This window comes from Lithobates pipiens, unplaced genomic scaffold, assembly GCF_037356315.1.
Source record: "Lithobates pipiens isolate NorthernLeopardFrog02 unplaced genomic scaffold, aLitPip1_a1.2 Scaffold_8, whole genome shotgun sequence".
Lineage (NCBI taxonomy): Eukaryota > Metazoa > Chordata > Amphibia > Anura > Ranidae > Lithobates > Lithobates pipiens.
In genome coordinates, this window is record NW_027507903.1 from 295,109,419 (window position 1) to 295,133,982 (window position 24,564).

A 24,564-nucleotide genomic window follows, 5' to 3' on the forward strand; every position below is an offset into this window, starting at 1 on the left:
CACTGCGTTGTTTTAACTGACAATTGCACAGTCATTCAACGCTGTACCCAAACAAAATTTGCATCACTCTAAGTGTATATTTGATTGGTTTGCGCAAAAGTTATAGCGTCTGCAAACTATGGGAAATATTTATGGCATTTTTATAAAATAAAAAAACAAGTGTTTTTTTTTATTATTTTTTATTTTTATTTTTTTTCCTAGTAATGGTGGTGATCTGCGAATTTATTTTTTCTATAGGTAATGCAACATTGCAACAGACAGATTGGAGACCTTTGACACATTTTTGGGACCAATGGCATTTATACAGTGATCAGTGCTATAAAAATGCACCATTACTGTGTAAATGTCACTGGAAGGGAAGGGGTTAACACTAGGGGGCCATTAAGGGGCTAAATGTGTACTCCCTCAGCATGTTCTAACTGTGTGGGGATGGGAGTGACTAGAAGAGGAGCCATATAATTTTTCCTACTTGGAAGGAAGAAACGATATGGCTCCTCTCCTCTGATGGCACAGGGATGTGCCCAATCCCCATGCTGGCCGATGCGATCCGAAAACGGGTAGGACGTACTCATACGGGTTTTTGTCAAGGAGTGCCATTATGCCACAGTATATCTGCATGACACGGTCAGCAAGTGGTTAAGAGAAGTTTTGCTAGGCATGTAAGACATGGAGCTGCTGGACATATTACCCGCCCCCCCACTACCCACTGAACACGATCATGGATATGACTTTTTTTTGCTGTGCCACAAAGTATCACAGCCATGGCTGGCATGTGTACAACCCCATCCGGCTGCCTTTGTAGTTTAAAGGGGAAAGTTAAACTGTAGCTCAACCACCTAATTGTAGACTACAAAGGAAAGAAGGAACTGTGATATGATTGTGCATATGTAGCTGCAGAATTGACTAAAAACAGGAATTTTAGGGTGTGTGTGTGTGTTTGTTTTTTTTTTTTTTCTGGGATTTTCAAAATTTACAGTTCTCTTCACTAAAACTTTTCTTGCACCATGAGCATTGCTTACCCAGCTACTGGGATTTGTTCATTAGGGACAAAGTCAAGTGCAAGTTGTTACATTTCTGACAAGGCTTTGAAAAAAATTAATTGTATAAACTCGGGGTGTGGTGGGGGGTTAATAATATACCACCTGTATCCTTTTGCAGCTTTTCTACACTTCCTATCTAGTAAATCTATTGTTGGCGGCACAGAAAATCTTTCAAAGGAATCCCAAGATGGCTACAGGAATTCTAAACCTTCCTCAAAAATAGTGTTTTACTCAACATACACTTTCACGTGTCAACATTTCAGTAGATTAAGCCCTTGCAGCTGTCACCTCCTGGCCCTTTAAGGGGTTTAGATTGCTGGGAGGGGTTTGTGGTCACATGATTGGCTGTCACATGATCAGAAAGCTCCCAATTGCAAGGAATCGATCAGGAGCTTTCCATTAGCTGCTGGTAACAGTGCAGGGCATTTGCTCTCAGCACATCAGTATTTGCACTAATGCATGCAAATATGCGACCACTCAGCGCCAAGGCCTGTCCGACGAGAGGTTGAATCTCTGCATGCGGCTGGCCCCAAGAGGTTAAATGCATGTTCACATTTACAAGTACCCTTATGGAAATGCCATATTACTTCTTCTTTTTTTTTTTTTCTCAAATCAATTTCATAAACCCTTTTTGACCTGGGTTTCTTGGTGGTCACATGATCACTATATCCTTTTATGTTCCCAAGCTTTGAGGAGTGGGGGAGACTACTACTGCTCCCCACCATTCCTACCAGGAGCTTCTTGGCGGTCGCATTTTGCAGGGGGCAAGTCTTGCCCATAATCTCTGCCATGGGCCACTGGCAATCAAGTTCTGCTGGGCAGGCAGTAAGTCTCTATAAGCACGCAATGCTATTGTATGGAAAGAAGTATTAACAGGGGGCATGGTGACAGAGCTTGGCATGGAAGATACAGGCACACAATGCATCGCCACTGCGTCCTGTTGCACTTGGCAGCAATCCCAGATGCACAAGGTGACCATGTCAGCATGCATCTGCTTCTGTGCATGATGTGATCATTTAGCAGCAACAAGAGAAGGCAGGATCACCACCCGATATTTTACAAAATAGATGCTAAACAAAATGGGTTAAATTTATTAAAAATTATATGAATGCAAAAAACATATGTCCTATTTAATTTTTGGGGTAACACTTTTAAGGGGTTGTAATCCCTGGATTTTGTTTATATTAAAGCTTACCTGTAGGTTAAAGTGGTTGTAAAGTCACATCAATTAATTTACTTTGATCATCTGTTTCAAGTCTGTTTAGTACAGCATGTATGTTTTCTTAATATTCTAATGCTAAATACTGTCTTTGCACAGTGCTGCTGTGCAGTTGTGTCCTCCCTTTGCTTCCCTTCCAATCTGAGAGCACAGTGGGTGGGGCGGAGATTCCCTTATGTATGCAAGATGGCAGAGGGAGGACACGTGGCTGCACAGCAGCACTGTGCAAAGAAGGCATGTACCGTTCTTAAAAAAACGCACACTGTACTAAACATAGACCTAAAACAGAGAGGATAAAAGTAATTGTGTGGTGTTTTTTTTTTTTTTTTTTTTTTTTTTTTTTTTTTTAAACAAGCAGTGGAGCAGCTGCAGAGAATAGAATCCCCCAAGCGGGGGGGATGGGAGTTCACACACAGACTACGGAAAAGGAAAAGAGAGGGAGGGGGAGATAGACATGCTGAGGAGAGAGCAGGATGACGAAGGCACCTAAACTGACCACGCTATCTTGAATCAGCAGCTACTATGAGCGTGACCAGTACACACAGGAACAGGCAGGATCAACCAGGTATTTTACAACATGGAAAGAGCCAAATTACACTGAAAAAGCACTGTTATATATTGCCTTAAAGGGACAGGAGCTTATTACAACCGCTTTAAATGAATATCTCCTAAACGTGCAACGTTTAGGAAATATTCGTCTGATTAGCAGCCGGTGACATTACTGGTGCTTGCAATCTGAAGGAATGGCATACCCATGCCGTTGCCATCACGCAAGCAGTGTCATCGTGGCTCAGCCATTCAAGTGGCCGCAGCCCACAAACTTGGAAGGAACATCAAATGAAGATGGAAGCCTCTGCAACGGTGACAGCTTGCCGCTGGAGGGCTTTGTTTCAAGGTAAGTTTTTCTTAATGTGCTACAATGTGATACATACTAGCACATTATGCCTTTACCTTGCAGGTAGAAAGTGTGTGTGTTTTTTGTTTTTGTTTTTTTTTTTTACTAACAAGTTTACTACGACTTTAATGAAGAAAGCATTTGCAACATCTCAACAGTGTCAGTAACACTTCCTGACCTGGGGTGGCAATTCTCTTTCCTTGTACTGTATCTGTGGAGAAGTATTGTTGCCCTAGGCTGCTCTCCTCCTAGTTTGGCCTGCACACACTTCTCGGAGGTGTGCTCTAATTTTACAGGCGACAGATGAGATGGCTCATAACATTCTTTTATATTTCAGTTTAGTGCACAAAGGTACAAGGACTGGTAGAATCAACAGGCATTTTATATATCTGCAAAAATGTATTTGCCTGAAAATAAACCAAATGCAGCCACCACATCGAATAACTAGCAAGCTGGAATGTATTCTGGTTTCATTCTTGGGTTTAGACATACTATAGGACATATGGAATGGCCACCCATTTCCTAAAATTATGCTTTCACCACTGACCTACAGCATTTTTTAAGTGAAATCTACGTGCTAGACCATGCAAATCTTTATTGTTTCCAGTTAAAGTGGCACACCACTCTCGATAAACATTTTGATTATTTTTAATCCTCCTATTAGCATTCGTAAATAGATAGGAAAGTATGTCAGTTGTGTTAAACTTTTTTTTTTTGTTACATTTCTTCAGTTAATTCCTAGCTTCTTGCCTATGCAAATTTATGTCTTACATCCCAGGAGTCTTCAAGAGGGGTTTTCTCAGCTAAGCGCACACTCTTGCATGCATGTTTTGAGGACAGATGGATAATTTGCCTTTACTCAAGATGGCTACGGCCAGAAATGCCAAGGAGGTGTTTTCCAAAGTAAATTCTCAACAAAGCATGGAGACCTGGATGGATGGGAGAGTTTGCTTTGCATATTAAAATTATTTAAATAGTGCGTTTGGTGCCCAGATGCAGTGAAGTTTAGCTTTAAAGTGTTCCCAAACCCACAACAGTAAAATCAGTCTGTATATGCAGTAAAGCATGCTTGTTATATGGGCTGTGGTACCTAAGGGGTTAATGCTCTGCATTGTGTAAAAAGGCTGTTTTATCCTCCCCCCCCTCTTACTGTCCCTAATCCATTTGCTGATAGAACAGAGCCTTGGAGATAGACTGCACATGCTCAGTTTGGTGTGTATTGCTAGAGTTTTTTTTTTTTTTTTTTAATTTTTTTTGGGAGGGTGCATGTAATCGGCATTGTCCAGACAGCCAGGGGTCATGCAGCCTCAGAGGCCATAGGAAGTCCTAAAACTGCTATATACTGCTGATGAGAAAAGGTATTTAGCAGTTTATATTTACAAAAATAACTGCATTTCCATGTTCTGTGGGACAGGGCTCGATAAAACCATTTGCGACTAGAATTGGCGACCTGGGGCAGCACAGCTGGGGGTATTCTGTCTCCATGGACCCCCCCCCAGCCTGATCGTGTCTTGCCACGCCGCCGGTAATTGAGGCCGCGGCTTTGAGGCCTTCTGCGGTCCTATGGTTCCTTCTGGAATCTGGCGCCCTCTTGTGGTGGCCGTTGGTATGACAACCAGCAATGCTAGTGTAGCTTCCCCTGTCTGTTTTCACTGCCCGCCTATCTCCTTCCCTTTACTTAGAACCCCTAAACATTATATATATTTTTTATTCTAACACCCTAGAGAATAAAATGGTGGCTGTTGCAATACTGTCTGTCACACCCGATTTGCGCAGCGGACTTGCAAGCGCACTTTTTTGTGGAAAAATAATGTATTTAATAAAAAAATAAGACAACAGTAAAGTTAGCCCAATTTTTTTATATTGTGAAAGATAATGTTACACCGAGTAAATTGATGCCCAACATGTCACGCTTCAAAATTGTGCTTGCTCATGGAATGGCGACAAACTTTTACCCTTTAAAATCTCCATAGGCGACGTTTAAAAAATTCTACAGGTTGCATGTTTTGAGTTACAGAGGGGGGCTAGAATTATTGCTCTCACTACCAATCACGGCAATACCTCACATGTGTGGTTTGAACACCGCTTTCATATGCGTTCGCTTCTGCACGCAAGCTTGGCAGGACAGGGCGCGTTTAAATTTGTATTTTTTTCTTATTTTAACTTTTATTTTAATTTTTTTTCACTGTTCTTTAAAAAAAAAAAAAATTGTGTCACTTTTATTCCTATTACAAGGAATGTAAAAATCCCTTGTAATAGAAAAAAGCATGACAGGTCCTCTTATATATGAGATCTGGAGTCAGAGAGACCTCACATCTCATATTTACACTAAAATGCAATTTAATAAAAAATTGACATTTGAAAAAAATAAAATAAATAAAATGTCCCTCTAAGAGCTATGGGCAATGACTTGGAGACAGGTGGGGGGGCTATCTTCCCCTCACGCTTCTCCATGTCAGGCCAGGGACAGGTCCGGATCGCCGTCACGGACCTGGCTCCTAACTTTTTTAGGTGGCTCCTAGATTCCAAGCAAATTTGTCAAGCCCTGCTGTGGGAGACCAGATATAGTAAATGCAGGGCCCTGGGTTTAGTAAAATCATTGCTTTTGCTGATTTAGCAGTTGTAAGAAAAGTTTTATAGTTTCTAGACTTGATTCTCTTATATACTGCCATTTGTAACACATTTGAAGCATGCATGGTTTTTATAAACTAGCATATACTGTTGCTTTTAATAAAAATTTTACCCAGCAGTGAATGGAGGCTGTCAACATGTGTCCAATCCCAATGTCCACAACTTTAAATCTGTACATGCATATCATTGGCCATAGGTGTCAACACAGGAAACTTCACCCAACTCCTCCCAGTTATGCTTCGTTTTTTTTCTTCCTTAGCACAAACGCCAAAAAGTTTTTTCCTATGTTCTTAATTTAAACATTGGAGAAATATCACTTGATTGATTTATTTATTCAGAACTCCAGCCAGTCTTGATACAATGCAGTAGACTAATCCATTACAATGACAAATTTATCTTAAAATCTACCAGAGTAGCTTTATTTTTTGTTTTTATTAGCTAGCTAACAGGATTACAAATCCTTTGGCAAGCAACTTAATTCCCATTTCTAACATCCTTATGCAAAGGGTGTTAGTTCCAACAGAAAATGATAGATTTGAACAAGTGTCGTCTTCAACATCTCATGTCTATGGATACCTTTTACTTTTATCTGTCCTTGCCACAAGTTTAGTCCCAGGCATCTAGATCATGCTGAGAATGCCCTCGCCTCATACTAGGTAACTTATCCTGTGCCACTAGCCAATACCAGCAGGGTATAATTTTTATTTCAGCTATGAAAAGCGGGTTTCAAGGACCCACACTATTAAAGCAAAATAACACAATAGTATTTCACTAAATGGACTGGGAATGTATCTCAACAAGAGCTATAGGCAGCAACACATCTGTCCCTCCATGGAAACCATCGCTATGGCCTAGTGCAGTCTTCGGACTAATGCAGCTGGTTCATGAAGGTAAAGTGTTCCTTTTATCCTGTAGAAAGGATGAGCATTCCACATCTGCCACTTTTAAAGTGGAAGTTAACTTCCATTACTGACTTTTGCCTATAGTTACGCCTATAATAAGGATAATCTATAGGTAGTGTAAATATCTCCTAAGCGTGCACCGTTTAGGAGATATTTACTGTACATGCAGCCATCATGCAGTGACATCACTGGCGTATGCGCTAGGAACGGCTACCCATGCCGTTCTTCAGAGCCCTGTGACTTAATCGAAGCTCCAGCCAGTCACAGAGCCAGAGTCTGTGAACACGGAAGCAAGATGGGTGAAGATGAAAGCGGCCCCCAGCTCTGACATCTCGACGTGGGAGGGCTACGTTTTAAGGTAAGTTAAACATAGTGAGCTAGTAGAGTAGCACATTATGGTTTAAAAAAAAAAAAAAAACACGTTCAGTGGTTTAAAACTGCTTTAAATACCAAATTGAACTGAACAATTCTAACACATGCCACTTTCCAGCTGGTGCCCCAATATCTTTTGGTAGCTAATGCTGGAAATCTGTTGGGCCATGATTTCTACTACGTGAAAAATCTTGGAGAATAAGGTCGTTCAGTTTTCGCATCATTCGTGCGCCAGCTGCAACATGCGGTTTTTGTGCTGCAATCAAAAGTGCCTGAGCTGACAACCTGGAGATATATATAATTTTTTTTTTTTAGAAGAACAAAACAATGGCACCATCAAATTGGCCATTTTCGACTGAGGCAACGTTTGGTTTCTGATTCATCTATGGCTGGCTACATTCACTCCGGTGTTTTTCCCTGGTGTGAATGGCAGTGATGGGAATCTGCCAACACCTGTGAGCAGCTCAGTGTGGCTGCTAAGCCTGTAAACTTTAACACCAGGCCAATTCTAACACTTCTCACATAAATTCTTACGCCAAGTAAATGGATACCTAACATTTCACGCTTTAAATTTGCACGTTCCTGGAACTGCGCCAAACTGTGACACATATAAATCTCCATAGGCGATGCTTTAGAAGTCTTTAGGTTACCAGCTTAGTGTTACACTTGAGATCTGGTGCTAGAATTATTGCTCTCCCTAAAACATTCATGGCAATACGTCAGGTGTGGCGCAAACACAGCTTACATATGTGTGTGTGATCTACGTATGTGTTCCCCCTTGCCTGTGACCATGGGATGGCGCTTTAAAGATATATTTTTTTAACATATAAAAAAAATATATATACTCTATATTTATATATTATACACTATATTTATTTTTTTAATCTTTTATACCTCTCAGAAGGGATGCACAACATCCATTGTGATAGCATTGGCCATGAGAGATCTTTATGGAGAGATCTTGGGTCTAATGGCTTCTTTACATCGGCCCAGAACTGGAAGTGATGAAATCCTCATCACTTCCTGTTTCTGATGTCACACTGTGAGGGTAACAAAATTGTGTGTTTTTTTTTTTTTTTTTTAGGGCAGCACAGCCCAGAAGATCTAATTCATATCTGCTGCAGTTTAGTAACAGTTCCAGGTTTTGTACTTCCCAGCCTGTGACTGGCCAGTGAAAGAAGAATCTGCAGACTAATGAGCTCATCTCTAAGTCACTCTGCTCTCTCCTCCCATTAGCAAGCTCATTGCATGGCAGCACAACTGATTGGCTCGGGTACTTAAACTACTTCCATTTAAAGTAGTAGTTAAGGATTTTTTTTAAATCTATACCTACAGGTAAGCCCATAATAAGGTTGCCGTTTGATTGGCAGTGCCAGGGTGATGTGGCATACTGCGCTCTCAGTGGACGATGTACCGTTCATAAAGAGAGCCATGCTGCCGGAGTAAACGTGGCACCACCAATTAAATGACGGCTGCCCGTGAACCCGGAAGAAAGACCAGGTGAAGATGGGAGCCCTGTCAGCGGTGAAAGCATGGAAGGGTTTGTTTTCAGGTAAGTCTTTCAAAATGTGTTACCATGCGATGCATGCTAGCACATTATGACATTAATTTGCAGGGAGAAGAATTTTTTTTTTTTTTTTTTTACTGCAGTTTGCTGCCGCTTTACAGAAAATACACTGAATTATGTATTATTGAATACAGAGCTGCATGAAAGTGGTAGTAAAACACCAACAAAATAAAACAATAGGCCCCTTGCTGGTTTAAGTCATAATGTATTAGTATGCCCTGCATACTAGTACATTATGGCAAACTTACCTGTACACGGAGCCCTCCAGCACAACGCTGTCAAATCTCCTAGCGCTGCTATGGTTCTTCTTTCTGGGTTTGCAAGCTCTGGCTGTATGAGTGGCCGGGGCCGCGATGACGTCCCTCTCGTACATGCGCACCGGATCCCTTGACTCCAACATGATATGCTGTCTCTTCAGAGCGCATGCTCCAGTGACGTCACCGGCTGCATGTTGTGTGAATTTAGGAGATATTCACTGTAGGTTCAAAAGCGGAGTTTAATTCCACTTTAATGTGTGCCCTTTATATCTGTATCGATCACAGCTTTAAAAAATCAATGTCAATTTAGGCCTGGCAATGCTCACTCCGGCTGACAGTAGAGGACAGTTTTCTATATTGGCATGATTTTCAGACAATCAAACATGCATATTGGGATTGCGAAGTGTACATGTTGATGAGAAAACAAATGGGTGTTAGGTACACTGAATGGTCACACATGGGACTTAAAAGTGTAATGTGTGTATCTATCTATTTTTTTCTTTGGATAGAGGTGTGTCATTGTCTGTCTGTCCTGATGACTGGGGTTAACCATAAGGAAGAATACAAAGTTTAAAGTTTTCCACTGGCACAAGGGTTGAAGGGGAGGTTTCCAATAAGAGCACGACTCACTTTAGAGGTCCCCTCACTTTTGGTTATGCCCTATGGGACAGTAAAGGGAAATTTCCCTCAATGGCAACCGGCAAAAAAAAAAATATTTTAGCCCTTTCCTACCGTATTCAAAACCCAAAAAATTGTTTCTGCTTTGGATTTAGTTATATATTTCTCCTTGAGATTTCAGGCAGCATAGTTTGTTCTCTGCTGTGCTGCACAGTCCTGGCAATCATTTATCTTTTGTACCCATGTGTTTTTTTTTTTTTTGTGAACCTTGTGCCATAATAAGGTATAACGTGAGTAAACATGAATGATATCAAAGCCGCATAGCAATTGGAGTCGGGAGCATCGCAATTCATATAATGACTTTACCCTAGGGATATCCATCATAATAAATGCATGCTATTCCTGTGTCTTTCAGCTGGGAACGGCTTCACCTGTGACATATGCAATATTGTTGTGAATTCTATAGCACAGTATGAGGCTCACATCAGTGGTGCAAAACACAAAAACAAGTAAGTATCAATCCATTATGTAAGTAATCTACTTATTCACTATATTGAACTTAAGTAGCGGGGAATTTTAATATATGCTTATTTTGAGCATAGTACAGTTTAATTTACTTCTAAATAAATCTCTGCATTGGTAATTTTTCAGATTTTGAATTAAATTAATCTTTATTCAAATGTTAGATTTTGATTCCAGGAGCTCCCAGTCCAGCTCAGTATAGGGCTTCAGTATAGGGTGTAATTAACATAATTACCCCTGACCTCTAACCCATCCCTTACTGTTAATATAACTCTTAACCCTTCCACCTACATATATGCAACCTAACACTTCATTTTAAAGTGATTCTAAAGGTTGTAATTTTATTTTATTTTTTTAAATAACAAGCATGTGTACAATGGTTTTGCCCAGAGCGGGCCCAATCCTCTTCGTTTTGGTTACCCCACTGGTGGTCCTGGCTCCTCCCCCCTGCTGAGTGCCCCATAGCAAACCTCTTGCTATGGCGGCACTTCAGCAGGCTCGCCCGAAGCCCCATTTCTGTGCTGTCTCCTCATTCTAACTGGCTGTTATTGACCACTTCCACTGCTGTGTAAGCTAATGAGGAGGGAGAGACCTGGGAAACCCCCTGCTCTCATGCACATTGTTGGATTGAGATGTGACTCAGGTAAATATAAGGGGGTTGGGGGGAACTGCACCCAGGAGTTTTTTTTTGTTTTTGTTATTTTTTTACCTTTAAGAGTTTTAACCTGAAAAAAAAATGGATCCTGTTCCTTTAAAGCATGTTATACAGCACAGTGCTTGTGCTGTGTAATTTGCCCCCCCTGAAATACCTGGCTGATCCTGCCAGTTTCTGTCTCCGCTTTTGTAAACTGACCACGGTGTATCATGGCTGCTGAGTGCTGACACCGTGGTCAGTTTACGTGCCTCCATCATCTGCAGCTCTCCTGTCCTCCTCTCCCCCCTCCCTCCCTCAGCTCCTGCTGCTGAAATAACATTTAATATCTTATATAATCTTTGTTTACTAAGAATAGGTGCTCCTGTCTGTGTTGTATATAAAAAAAATGCAGATTGTACCTCATTTCAGAGCGCTGCTTGGCATTGATGTGACAGCGGGCTCTCTCCTCCTTCCCTCCCGACTGACATCAGTACAGGGGGGGGGGGTCTCGGCCCCACCTGCTGCATCTGTCAGATGGGGAGAAGAGAGAGCCATTTGGTCACATGAGCGCCTAGAGGCACTCTGATATGAGGTAAAATCTGCAGACACAGGAGCACCTATTAGGAAACAATGAGGATTATATGAAGTTCTTACAGTGGGTTAACAACCACTTTAATGCATAGAATGCATTAAGGTAAAAAAAAAAAAAAAACTGCCTTTAGAACCACTATAACCTGTCCCTCTGCTGTTTTCAGAGTGGTTTGTGTGCCTCCTATAATACAGTGCAACAGAAAAAAATTCCAGCTTTTACATCATTCCACTCTTCTCTCTCTTCAGGTCCCCGAGTAATGCCACAACCTCTGAGATAAATAATTTCAGAACTTTTTCCACCTTTAATGTGACCTATAAACTGTACAACTCGGTTGAATAACAAACTGAAATCTTTTAGGTGGAGGGAAGTAAAAATAAAATAATGTGATTGCATAAGTGTGCACACCCTTAAACTAATACTTTGTTGAAGCACCTTTTGATTTTATTACAGCACTCAGTCATTTTGGGTATGAGTCTATTGGCATAGCACATCTAGACATGGCAATATTTACCCACTCTAAAGCGGTCATATTGCGAGGGCATCTCCTGTGCACAGCCCTCTTCAGATCACCCCATGGATTTTCAATCAGATTCAGGTCTGGGCTCTGGCTGGGCCATTCCAAAACTTTAATCTTCTTCTGGTGAAGCCATTCCTTTGTTGATTTGGATGTATGTTTTGGGTTGTTGTCATGCTGAAAGATGAAGTTCCTCTTCATATTCAGCTTTCCAGCAGAAGCCTGAAGGTTTTGTGCCAATATTGACTGGTATTTGTAACTGTTCATAATTCCCTCTACCATGACTAAGGTCCCTGTTCCAGCTGAAGAAAAACAGCCCCAAAGCACGGTGCTGCCACCACCATGCTTCACTGTAGGTATGGTGTTCTTTTGGTGATGTACAGTGTAGTTTTTGCGCCAAACCATCCACGCTTGGATGTTTTTCTTCTTGCCACTCTACCGCATAACCCAGACATATGAAGAATACGGGAGATTGTTGTCACATGTACCACACAGCCAGTACTTGCCAGATATTCCTGCAGCAAATTTAATGTTGCTGTAGGCCTCTTGGCAGCCTCCCTGACCGGTTTTACTCTTGTTTTTTCATCAATTTTGGAGGGACATCCAGTTCTTGGTAATGTCCCTGTTGTGCCATATTTCCTCCACTTGATGATGACTGTCTTCACTGTGTTCCATTGTATATTTATTACCGTGGAAATTCTTTTGTACCCCTCTCCTGACTGATACTGATGCTTTGGAAGCTCTCTGTGGACCATGGCTTTTGCTGTAGGATGTGACTAAGAAAATCTCAGGAAAGGTCTACTAGTACAACTGAACTTTATTTGGGGTTAATCAGAGGCACTTTAAATGAGGGCAGGCATGAACTGACTCCTATTTAACATGGATTTTAATGTAATTGCTTAATTCTGAACACAGCTACATCCAGTTGTAAGAGCGTGTGCACACTAATGCAACCACATTATTTTTAATTTTTTTTTGTTTTACCCCACCCCCCCGAAGATTACAGTTTGCTATTCAAATGAGTTGCACAGTTTATAGGTCACATTAAAGGTGGAAACATTTCTGAAATCATTTTTTTTTATATAACATAAACCCAACAGGGGTGTGTAGACTTTTTTTCATTTCTGTGTGCAGCAGCCCCCCTGATACTTGGGAGCCATCTCGATCCAGCGATGTTGCACGAAAGCCTTGGCTGTCCGGGACTCTCCCTTTTGAATGGCTCCTGCTGCTGCCAATCAAAGTCAGTGAGCCAATGAGGGGAGAAAATGGGTGGGGCTGCTTGCTGAGGGGGCACTCGGCAGGAGGGAGGGTCCAGGAGCGCTGGCAAGTGACTCGAGAAGAGGAGGATCTGGGCTGCTCTGTGCAAAACCACTACACAGAGCAGGTAGAGCAGGTAAATATGACATGCTGGTTTTTCTTGTTTAAAAATAACAAAGACTTTAATATCACTTTAATCAGTACAGTTTTCATCCTGAAAAAAAAAAAACCTGAACAGCAAGACCACGCATGCTCGGAAACTACAGAATACATTACAATAAAACACAACACATTACATCAGTTCCGAAGTTGTATTCTGTCATGCAAGAATTTTCATTACTTTAGTAACCTCTTCATTTTCGAGTCATGAGACTAGCATGCAAAAAAAAGGACAATGAAATGGACATCCATCCAATAATCTCATTGTGTGTGTATGAGGCTTAAAACTACTTATCTTTTCAGGAAATATCTATAGTTTTGTGTGCATATTTGGGGCGTCAGATAGTCCTGCCTTAGTCTAAAAAAAGGTAAATTATTCTAAAACCCCCATTCTTAATAAAGAAGACATGTACACATTAAGACATTCCCTGATTTCCCCTCATTCAACTTTTCACCTCCACACAACTTGTATTTTTAATCAAACTATTGAGCTATGAAGAAGTCATCCATCTACATCTGTTAAATATAGCCTAGGTCGTGTTGCCATGTTTTCACTGCAAAGTTGTTCCTTGTGCTTTAGTTGGGGCAAAACAATATACTGCAAGATGCATTAAAGCTTCCTCATTGACCTCACTGTTTCAGAGCCTCTCCAAAAGCCGGTTGCCCTTCAGGGGTAGAAGTATATTTTGAGGACGAGGTCCCTAAGCCCCTACTAGAATGACCAAGACATCTTTGCACTGAAAAAACGTGATCATCATAATTGGTAAGTGGATCCTCCAATATGCAATGGTTACTAGATGTGCTTGTTGGGTTAACATATTCATCAACTTAAAGTACTAATGTTACCTTGTAGATTCTGATAAAACCAGAGAAATGTTCATTAACTTTCACAAGCAAAAGTTGTATGATGTCAGTTTTGAAAAAATAAGTTAGAAATGAACAATAAACAAATGTGCGGGAAGGTAATAAAACATATATAAGCGGTTAAATAGGATTTGTAAAAAAATTCACTATAGGGGGCATTTGTATACTCATTACTAATTTTATTATCATCCTTTCGCTCTTGTTTATGTTTTGCAGCTTATCAAAGCAGCTTCTTCAGTTCTAATAAGTGCCAGCCATACCCCAGGATTTATAGCCACACAGGTAACAATGTCAAGTCAGATGTTGATTGTCCAAGAAGGATGAGAGGTATGATAGTTTGTTTAAACACCCTGTTCTGATTACACAATCCAATCCCAGGATGACTGCAATGTGTGTTAAAGTGATATTAAAGGAAAATGTTATACTTACCTGCTCTATGCAGTGGTTTTGCAAAGAGCAGTTCCTACCCTTCTCCTGGGTCCCCCGCCAGGCGCTCTGGGCTCCTCCCCTCTGCTGAATACCTCCATAGCAAGTGGCTTGCTATGGGGGCACACATACATGCTTACTCCCAAGCCCCACTCTGTTTGTCCTCAACCCTCCTCACTTGCTGGGATTGAAAGCAGTGGCCAATGGCTCCCGCTGCTGTGTCTGAGCCAATGAGGAAGGGAGCTGCTTTTGTGCACATTGCTGGCTGGAGATTGGGCTTTACATGATTTACACAGCTGCCTTTCTAACATGTCTACCCTGTCATTTGAAAAGACTACACATCTACAGCTATGAAAATTGAAGAATTACATTTTACTGCAAGATTCTTAGCACCATGGGATTGGATTGTGTAATTAGAACAGCATGTTTGAATAAACTATCACACCTCCCATCCTGTTCATGGAGAATCAGTATCTGCTTTGACTTATTCCATCATGAGTTTAAAAATGTGACTGAGTTTTCTGTGCGGCTATAAATGCTGGGGTACTTTATGTTCCTGACACTCTTTAGAACTGAATAATTGGCTTGGATAAGCCGTGAGATGTCTTCAAAAAAAGAACAAGTCCAGTAAGATGCAATTACTACTTTGCTATACCATGACCTGGATAAATGACAACCTAGACCAGGGGTGTCCAACCTTTGACTCCAGAGAGTACAGCATGTGACCTAGGCTGTCTGGAGAGACACCGGTGATGCCGTGCAAGCACAGCAGCCATGGCAGCTTACGTAGATGATCCTGGCCCATGCATGTCTGTAGGGATGCCGTTGAAGCCAGGCAAACATAGCAGCTGCGGCAGCCTACATTGACAAACCATGCAAATGCATGCCTGGAACGATGCCAGGGCTGCCATGTTTGCAATTACAATGGCAGCAGGGGTGCCAGCTAAGTAAATGCTGCATAGCCATAGCTAGGGAAGTGCTGGGGTGGGATGATGTGCAAGCAAAGCAACCACAGCGGCTGACACAAAAAATACCAGCCCATGCACATCTGTAGGGACAGCGGTAATGTCGTGCTGACACGGCGGCGACTGTCTACATTGACAAGCCAGGCGAATGTAAGCCTGGAGGGATGCCGGGTCTGCCATGTTTGCAATCGCATCGGCAGTAGGGAATACAGGGGCACCAGGTAAGTAAATACTGCATGGCCCTACCTGGGGGCACAAGGCCCAGATTTCAATTGCGCCCCTCCAAAGCCCTCTACTCCTAATCCCCCTCACCTCGCCACACAGCACTGCCACAAGATGAACTGCTATCCTTATTGCCAGTGCAGGGGTGCCCAACTGACCCTTGAAGTGCCCGCCACCTCCTGCTCAGGGATGGCGTTTTGGCAACCCCAGATTGGGGTTGGCGGGTTGGGAACCAGTCAGCAGTACCCACCAGCATTACCAGCCCTGGAGAACAACCACCAGCAGCCACCAGCCATAGCCCCCCCTGGGGACAGCAGCAGCCAGGGATACCTGCATGAACCCTGAGGAAGAAGTGAAGATTGAGGTCAGTTGAGGTGCAAGTAAATTGCAGTTCATCAGTGTAAAAGCAGCCTTAGGCCCCTTTCACACGATCGGCCTGTTAAAGAGGAAGTAAACCCTGATGGGTGTTTTCTTCTTCTTTGTCTCCCTGCAAAGGTAAAGCATAATGGGCTACTATGCATCGCATAGTAGCCCATTATGTGTCACTTAATTGACACAAGAGCCAGTTATGTCACCGCTGTCCCCTGTAGTACGGAGCGTCCATCTTCTTCCGGGTATCGCTGGCCACTCACAGCATCGGAGCAGTGATGACGTCACTTCCGCGGTGCCTGTCTTTTAGTAAATACCTCCTAAACCATGTAGGTTTAGGAGATATTTCTTGGACCTACAGGTAAGCCTTAATCTAGGCTTACCTGTAGGTCAAAGTGGTTTGTAAGGGTTTACAACCACTTTAAGGTCCGCCTGTCCATTTTCAGGTGGACCCAGTCGTACTCTCTATTCACCTTTATAGAGCGGCAAATGTAAATGGACTTAAAAAACAGAAGCGGATCCCCCCTTTCATCTGGGAGGATCACCTGGAAGGCCCGTAGAGTAGAGCGGGCTGTGTCCGTGTCTGCTCTGCATATGCAGAGTGGACACGGTTCTGTCATCTGCCTGCTCTGCTAATTGTGACCTGTTACCAAGTCACTAAAGTGGCCCTTGCTCCGTTTCCAATGTGGCCCAGGAATTTCAAAAGGTTGGACACCCCTGCCCTAGACAATAGACAATGTATTTCTCTTAAACCTGCAAATAAGGTAAGGAATCTGGTTGCTACTGTTTTAATTATTCCACCTAAGTGGGGAACCTATTTATTTCTTTAGGTTTATCTGCCTAAATTCCCTGTTGTCTATTTATTGCCTGTTTTTCTTTCTATACCAGTGTAACGTCAAAGGTAACTACACCTGTGGACAGATTTTCAACTTCTAATTCTATGGGTCCTTATTCAGCTAGAGGTCCCTCATCCAGATTCTCCTCTTCAGCAAGTCATTTTCCATCAGCTGGCTTTTCTTCAGCACCTCCTAATACTGGTGGTACACCTCCTCCCAGAACAGAACTTTTGTTTCAAAGGTCATCTGGTTTTCGTTCGGGATTACTATCACTGCCCCCTTATGCATCACAGCGCTATGGTCGCAAAGATCCGACAGGACCAGAGGGCTACCATTACTTTGGCCAAGGCTACTAGATCAACCGGTCTGTGTTGTTTTTGGCCGATTCAGTGCTGTGGAACCAATGATTCGGAAATGAAAATGAATGTGTTGTCTCACCTCAACCCTTATTCTGTTCCTATCCTGTGGAAAAGTACTTAAACAGGAACTGGCTACTCCCTGAGCAATGTTTAGAACAGATAAAACTCTTACATTTCAGTTTGTTTGTTTTTTTTAATTTTTTTTATTGTAAACTCATTGAGTTCAGTGAACAAAACAATGTTCATATTGTACTGATCCACATTACATGGTCCATAAAATTGAAGTCATCCTCCAACCCCAGCAAAACATCCTGTCCTTGCTTCGTGGTGATCTCTATACTAATAAAAAGAGGTGTGACTTTAACACAGGAAGTTCTGTAAAATTGGGAAAGGAGGGATAGTGCTTATTTACCATCCTTTTTATTTTGATTTACAGAAAATAGATTGAAGGAGAGTTCCTCAGAAACTCCAATTAGTCAAGTTAAGTTCAACTCCAGCCCAAACTTTTTTAGTTTAGTGTGGGAAAGGATAGGTACATCCAACAGTTTTTTTTTCCCCTGTCTGTGACTCAGGTGATTGGGGAATATTTACCCTCATTTTGTGTCCCAGTGATGCCCCTCTGACACTATAAGGAAATAAAACCACACAGCAATGCAAACATTACAGATTCTCTAACCTTTTCTAGCTATCCTGTAAAATGTGCTATCATTGCCACCTCTTTCCCAATTTTCAAATGATATTCTACTAAGAACTTGAAATGACCTCTGAGCTACCAATCAGATTCAAGCCTTGCCTGAAAGTCTGATCCTGATTGGCGATTATAGGTAAATCACTCACCTACTTATAAGAATGCATTGATACATTAGCTTTCATACTATTACTGTTCTACCTTTAAAGTGACCCTATCAGCACAGCATCATTTGTATACAAAGTTTACCTGCTAAAAGAAGTCCCAGTATACTTAAGCACCGTACAAACGGGCCAAATGTTGGGAGACATTGGCTGGATCAACAAAAAAAATTTGTTTGGTCGGCTTCTGTCTGACGAGCAGACTGGAAAAACCAGCAGCCAACGACTCCAGATAAGCGCTCTTAGCCAATGGCAAGGAGCGCTGATTGGAGTGTTCTGGTGGGGGGGCATCTTCCCCCTGTCAGAACACAACAGTTTAGCAGGGGAGATCACTGTTCTAACTCCACATAGTACAGCGGCTCCGACCGGAGCTGACTGTTTTATTTTGGTTCAACCCATCGAAAGAACGAATAGTGCGTACCAGGCGTTACCTTTCCGGAGATCAATGCCTTAAAACGCCATCGCTTTTCTGCTCCCAGGCCGGTGAAACTATTCCAAGTAAATATATTCATTCTTCTTTTAGCAGGTATGCTTTTCTATACAAGTGACCACAGAGTCACTTTTAAGATTCTACCTTTTATAGACCAGGAGCAGTTTATAGTATACATGGCTTTTTGCTTGTAGGTTGACTGAAGCTGCTTTAATCCACACACCTTACACATACTATCCCTTTATCCAATAGCTCTAAGCTAAAATAAATAGCTTAGTCACAAAATGTAAATCTTGGGAATAATGTCTGCATCACAATACTTTACGCTAGGTTCATACCTATGTGTTTTTGCGGGCACAGCAGCCCATTCAAATGAATAGGCTGCCGTGCCTGCGTTTCTGCAAAAGAAAAAAAAGGTGCATGCACCTTTTCAAAAATGCGGCTACAGGGAAATCGTGTGGTCTTTTTGACCATGTGATTTCCCTGCAGTTCCCATACACGCACTGCGATTTTACATATGTGGGGCTACTATTCAGAATGAATGGCAGCTCTGCGCGTTTTTGCAGAGCAGGGCATTTTTTACTGCAAATGCAAGAATCGTGTGATTCCCACAGTCACACGCAGAAGTGTGAACCAAGCCTTAAGGTTGGAAGCTACATAAGGGACTTTTAGCAGTGTGAGCAAGCCATTGATCTTCCAAAATCACAATAATGTAGTGATACAGAAACTATTGACCCAAAGATATCCTGTGGTAATACTTAAAGTGATTGAAAAGTCTTGCTTTTTTTAATATATTAAAATAAACCTGAATATACTTACCTGCTCCGTGCAGTGGTTTTGCATAGGGCAGCCTGAACCCTCCTCTTCTCAAATGCCTGGTTGGAGCTCTTAGCCCCTCACTCCTGTTGAGTGCCCCCACAGCAAGCGGCTTGCTATGGGGCCACCCAAGCTAAGCTCCAGCTCCGTATATCTATTCAGCTGCAGTTCGACCCTGCCCCCTCTCTCTCCTCATTTTAATGTTTACAATAATTAATCCTGCCTGTATAGTGCTGCAAGATCATCAGCAGTTGTTAACTAGATGTACACACTGTCTGTCAAAGGGTTAAAGATCTCGTGGTTTGGGTGGTATTATTTTTTTATGTAATGGACTTAAAGTCTAAGTTCACCTATAGGAAATGGATATATTTTGGCAGAAAGAAACAGTTATTATTTTTCCCACAGGGGCCCGCAAAGCATTGCACCTCCAATTTTGCGTGTGAAATGTCAGGCTCCTACAGATACTTTCTTTGGCTTGCTGCTCGTACCCCTGCAGGGCTTTCAGTTAGAAAACTGGAGGAAGTGTCAATAGATTAGGACAGTGCTGATTAACACACTTGTAATCCATTGAGAACATGTTCCTAAAGGTAACCTTAGCTGTTAAGAATAAAAAAAATGTCCCTACGACTATCCCTCAATTGCACATTTCCAACTGTTCTGAACAATACAGCTGCCTATAGAGTGCTGTGTATAAATCTGCTAAAAAAAACACCCCCACAAAAAACAGAAAAGTAAGAAATATTTTCTTACTAATTTTATGCTGTGTGAACGTATAACAAAAGTATAGCGGGGGGGCATCTCAGTTTTTACTGTAAAAGGGGAAATACACTGGACATTGTCTGTGAAAAAGGTCTCCCACCTACTGATACATTGCCAACGATCCCCTGCTCCCCCTTCTTCTACTCTAGCTAAGAAAAAATAGCCTTTGCTTTCAATATGGGGGAGCAGGTGATTGGGTCTAGCAGCCATTTACTAGGCCCGAACACTGTCACATAACAGAGGGGACTACATTAAAGAGGATATTCAGCCACCCCCCCCCCTAATTTTTTGTTTTCCCGTATTTACCTGATACTGTGTTCTGCACAGATACTCGCCTAGCCAGCGGATCCAGTGTTGACCTGCTGGTATCCTCTCTGCAGCCGTTGCACGGATGCGACACTGCCCCCCCCCCCCCTTACTGAATGGGACTGTACATCTTGCATCTCAGGAGGTGTTGGGGCACTGTCATCATTCGCCTAGGTCAGTGATGGCAAACCTTGGCACTCCAGATGTTTTGGAACTACATTTCCCACGATGCTCCACTACACTGCAGAGTGCATGAGCATCATGGGAAATGTAGTTCCAAAACATCTGGCCTAGGTGAATGCCGGAAGATGGAGGGTGGGCCGAGGCTTTTAGCAGGAAAAAAAATGTAAGTAAACAACAAAATAATCCTCATGAGGGGGGGGGGGGGGGGGGTGCAGGATAGCGAGGAGGACAGTGCTGCTGGAGGGTGAAGGTCCGCTTTAACATTCCCTCTATCCTCTGAAACCAGGATTTTGGTGCCTGAAGCAGAGGAGCAGCTGATTACTGGTAAGGTATCATTGGGTCGGGAGGGCTTGTGGCAATGGGGTTGATTTATTAAAGCTGGAGAGTGCAAAATCTGGTTCAACTGTGCATGGTAGTCAATCAGCTTCCAACCAGCTTCAATTAAGCTTAGACAAAAAATTCTGGAAGCTGATTGGTTTCTGTGCAGAGGTGCACCAGTTTTGGCACTTTCCAGTTTTGGTAAATCAACCCCATTGTCTCTTAAAAGGGAATGTATAGTGTTTTTAACCTTTTTTTGGCTATACGTGTAAAAGAAATAAGCTTGATGTAAATAAAGTCTGTGTTACGGTTTAAATATCATTTGCAATGATAAATGATATGTTTACATAGGGGCAGCTGTATGTTCTTACTACATACCCAGCTCTGCTTCTGCTTTGCAGTACTATTTAACAGTTATACTTTTCACTCCTTTTTACAATAAGTCCATGAATTGTTTGGCCCAGTAAAAATAATGTTCTCCCCGGCATAGAATTTCTTCTATTTTATAATTTACAAATTCTTTATTTTGCTACATGTAAAGCATGTAAAAAAATAAGCCCCCTTTTTAAAATTACTTTATGGTAAACTGTGCAGTAACAGCTTAAAATATGTAATTAGTGAAGAGCATTGGGGGTTATTTACTAAATCTAGAAAGTGCAAAATCTGGTGCAGCTCTGTCTAGAATCCAATCAGCTTCCAGGTTTCATTGCCGGAGCTTAATTGAACAAGCTGAAGTTAGAAGCTGATTTGCTACCATGCACAGCTGCATCAGATTCTGTGTGCTCCAGTTTTAGTAAATCCCCATCATTATGCTTTCCTTCAATGGCTGCATTGTAAGTCAGCATTCTTAATGATAGTTTTATAGGTACCAGCGATAGCAGAGTTAACTTGCTTAGCCATGTATGGGTAAAGCATAAGATAACTTAAACCTACATTTGTTAACTGGAAAAGTCCACTGGATTCATGTTCCTAGTTTTCAAGGAATTACAAAAAGTTGCAAAGATTGCCTTTAAACAAGACAAATTTGATGTTGTTTGTCATCTGTAAAGTTCAGGAGCCCATTTTTAAGGACAGGTGCTTATCCAGCAATTTTTTCATTAAATTCACAATTCATAATACAACAATACATGAATAGCCTATTTCTGTACTGGTGATAAAAACGAAACTAACCTGTAGGATTTAGGACAACTGGATAGACTGACAAGTGCGTGCTCTGTCTATCTCCAACAAATAAGGAGATTTTTTTTTTATAATTGAATGTCTTGTATGTTTTATTTCTACACCTCTGGATAGATCAAGTTTCAACTTTTAGTTTTTAAAGCATTTTACTAGGTTTACTTAAACAGTACATTAAAAAGTGACAGCTTGGCAATACGATCAGGAGTTTATGGCCTAGTGTGCCGATTTGTTTTTTTGAGCTAGTCTAAGCAGATTTCTTTCTGCCTTGCATAGTTGATGGGCTAGCAAGATTTCCAGTTTACTTACAATTTATATCTGATATTCTTGATAGATGCAGCTTGTTTGCTAAGGCTACAGGCAAAGGTTGGTAATTAACAGCAGATAATCCAAATACATCTTTCTGACATCTGACTACACACATCTATGTTATGTCTTATTGGTGGCGAAGATGATTAAATGGATTTATAACTCTTATTAGAAAACACAAAAAAAACAGCCTATTGAACTTTATAACCATCAAGCATGTGGTGTAGGGGGGCACAGGAGGGTTGCAGATGCAATTGGGCCCCCTTTGCAACCCAATATTCCATACTTATTCCCCACTTACACCTTATATGTCAGCACAGTGTCTGCTGTTCACCCTAGGGAACTGAAAGCCAGCTGCCTTCTGCATCACACGACATGTGCTTACATGACCACATGATGCAGAGCATAAAGAAGCCAAGAGACACTTCCTCTTTGTAAACGGTGGGTGCCGTACTGACAATGTCTGAGTGGGAAAGCTGTCCAGAGGCAAGGATTACAGATATATCCATATACAGGGACAGATATATAGTTAAGCTTTGCCTCTGGATACAACAATGATGAAAAGGTCTTGTGAGGTTGTCTTGTCTTTTGCAATAGTGCTCCAGAATGTGAAGCTACATCAAACCCTATCATTTTTACATTTCGATGTTCGAAATGGTGACTTATTGAATTAAAGCAGCTTTAACAGAGCATATTCATTTTGTTATACTATTTTGCTTAGCAGTTTTCCTGTTGCTGCATCTTCCTGCTTTGTCCACTGTTGACCCAAAGGGGAAAGAAGAGAGGTTGAAAGCTAGGCTATATTAAGAACATGGTTGTCCTTCATCTTTCTATGATTTGGACCAGCTTGTTGCTTAAGTGTACCTGGAGTAACAGTGTCTGCCATGAGAATTGTTTCCATGTCTTGTTACCAAGGAAGCTACTGGTGCTTGCTGTCTACTCTGTGCACACCTGTTCAGCGCTAGCATTTGTGAATCTGTTAAAAGAAGATTACTAAAGTTTATACACTTGTATGGTTTGCTATTTCTAATGTTTGTTTTGGGTTGAATCTTTTTGTTCTAGCTAGATTCTATGGCATAGCTGAACATCGTTTGGGTTTCAGAAAAGCCACCATCAATAATATAATGCTTGTACCCACTAGTGGGATGATAAGTATGGATCTGACAAAGCACATCTCCTTCCTGTCAGGAACCATACTGTTTTGGCTCACCTGTCTGTGTGTGACCTTGTGGCATTCTGAATGTGAAGAGTAACAGATGTTCTCTATACTGTGTTGTGTTTTAATGTGCATTCCACCTGTAAAAAAACTCCTGGTGTTAGTAAATTAAACATATATGTTTTCTTTATTTGTGTGTTCTTTATTTTGGTGATCAAAATGTTATGCTTAAAGAGAACGTAAACTTCCCTGGATTGTTTGTACCTATCGGTAAGTCTATAATAAGGCTTACCTATAGGTACTGTACATATCCCCCAAACGTGCACCATTTAGGAGATATTTACTGTATACGCCACAGATGACGTCATGGGCGCATGTGCTCTGAAGGAATGGCCGCCTGTGCCATTTCTTCAAAGCTCTGTGCCATGATCAGCAGCTTCCGTTGCGTATGTGTGGTAGTGACATCACTAAGCTCCGGCCAGTCACACAGCCGGAGACTGCAGACCCAGAAGGAAGACGGATGAAGATAGATGTGACCTCCAGCGGTGACAACAACAGCTCAGTTTGCATGTAAGTTTCATATTATATGGTTTTGGTAAATCTGAATACAAAAATCTGCAGAAAGTCTAATATTGTGTATGGGATCTTAAGCTTTTGACAATAAGCCTAGGTTCACATTGAAGCGGGTTAGAAATCGTGCAAGTTCAGCTGAACTTGCACGATTTCTAACCCGGCAATGCAGTCTGACTTCAGTGGCATATTGACTGACATCTGTGCGGGTTCCTGCACAGATGTCTATACAAATCGCCCCCCGAAGTTGCCAAAAGTAGTACTTTTGGGAATCGGTGCAGCGCCGATCGGCAATAGACGCCGATTTGGAATGCGATTTGACATGTCAAATCATACCAATGTGAACCTAGGCTAAAACCTATAAGCTGGTTTCTATGCACTGCTGCATCAGTTCTAGTAAGTATCCCCCCACAGTTTTCATTCAAACACATTTAGGGCAGTTGCTGACACAGTGTAAAATGAGAATCTTAGT

The 24,564-nt window shown here is 41.8% G+C and overlaps 1 protein-coding gene across 1 annotated transcript in view; it reads left to right on the top strand.

Annotated features, from left to right (window-relative positions):
- ZNF346 (zinc finger protein 346) overlaps positions 1 to 23,712 on the top strand; it is a 48,517-nt gene extending 24,805 nt beyond the window's left edge. Inside the window, exons 6-7 of the mRNA XM_077472487.1 lie at positions 9,917 to 10,010; positions 16,914 to 23,712. Coding sequence (XP_077328613.1) covers positions 9,917 to 10,010; positions 16,914 to 17,217 — 398 coding nt within the window. The 3' untranslated portion in view covers positions 17,218 to 23,712. The remainder of the gene's footprint in view (positions 1 to 9,916; positions 10,011 to 16,913) is intronic.
- Positions 23,713 to 24,564: the final 852 nt, after the last annotated feature.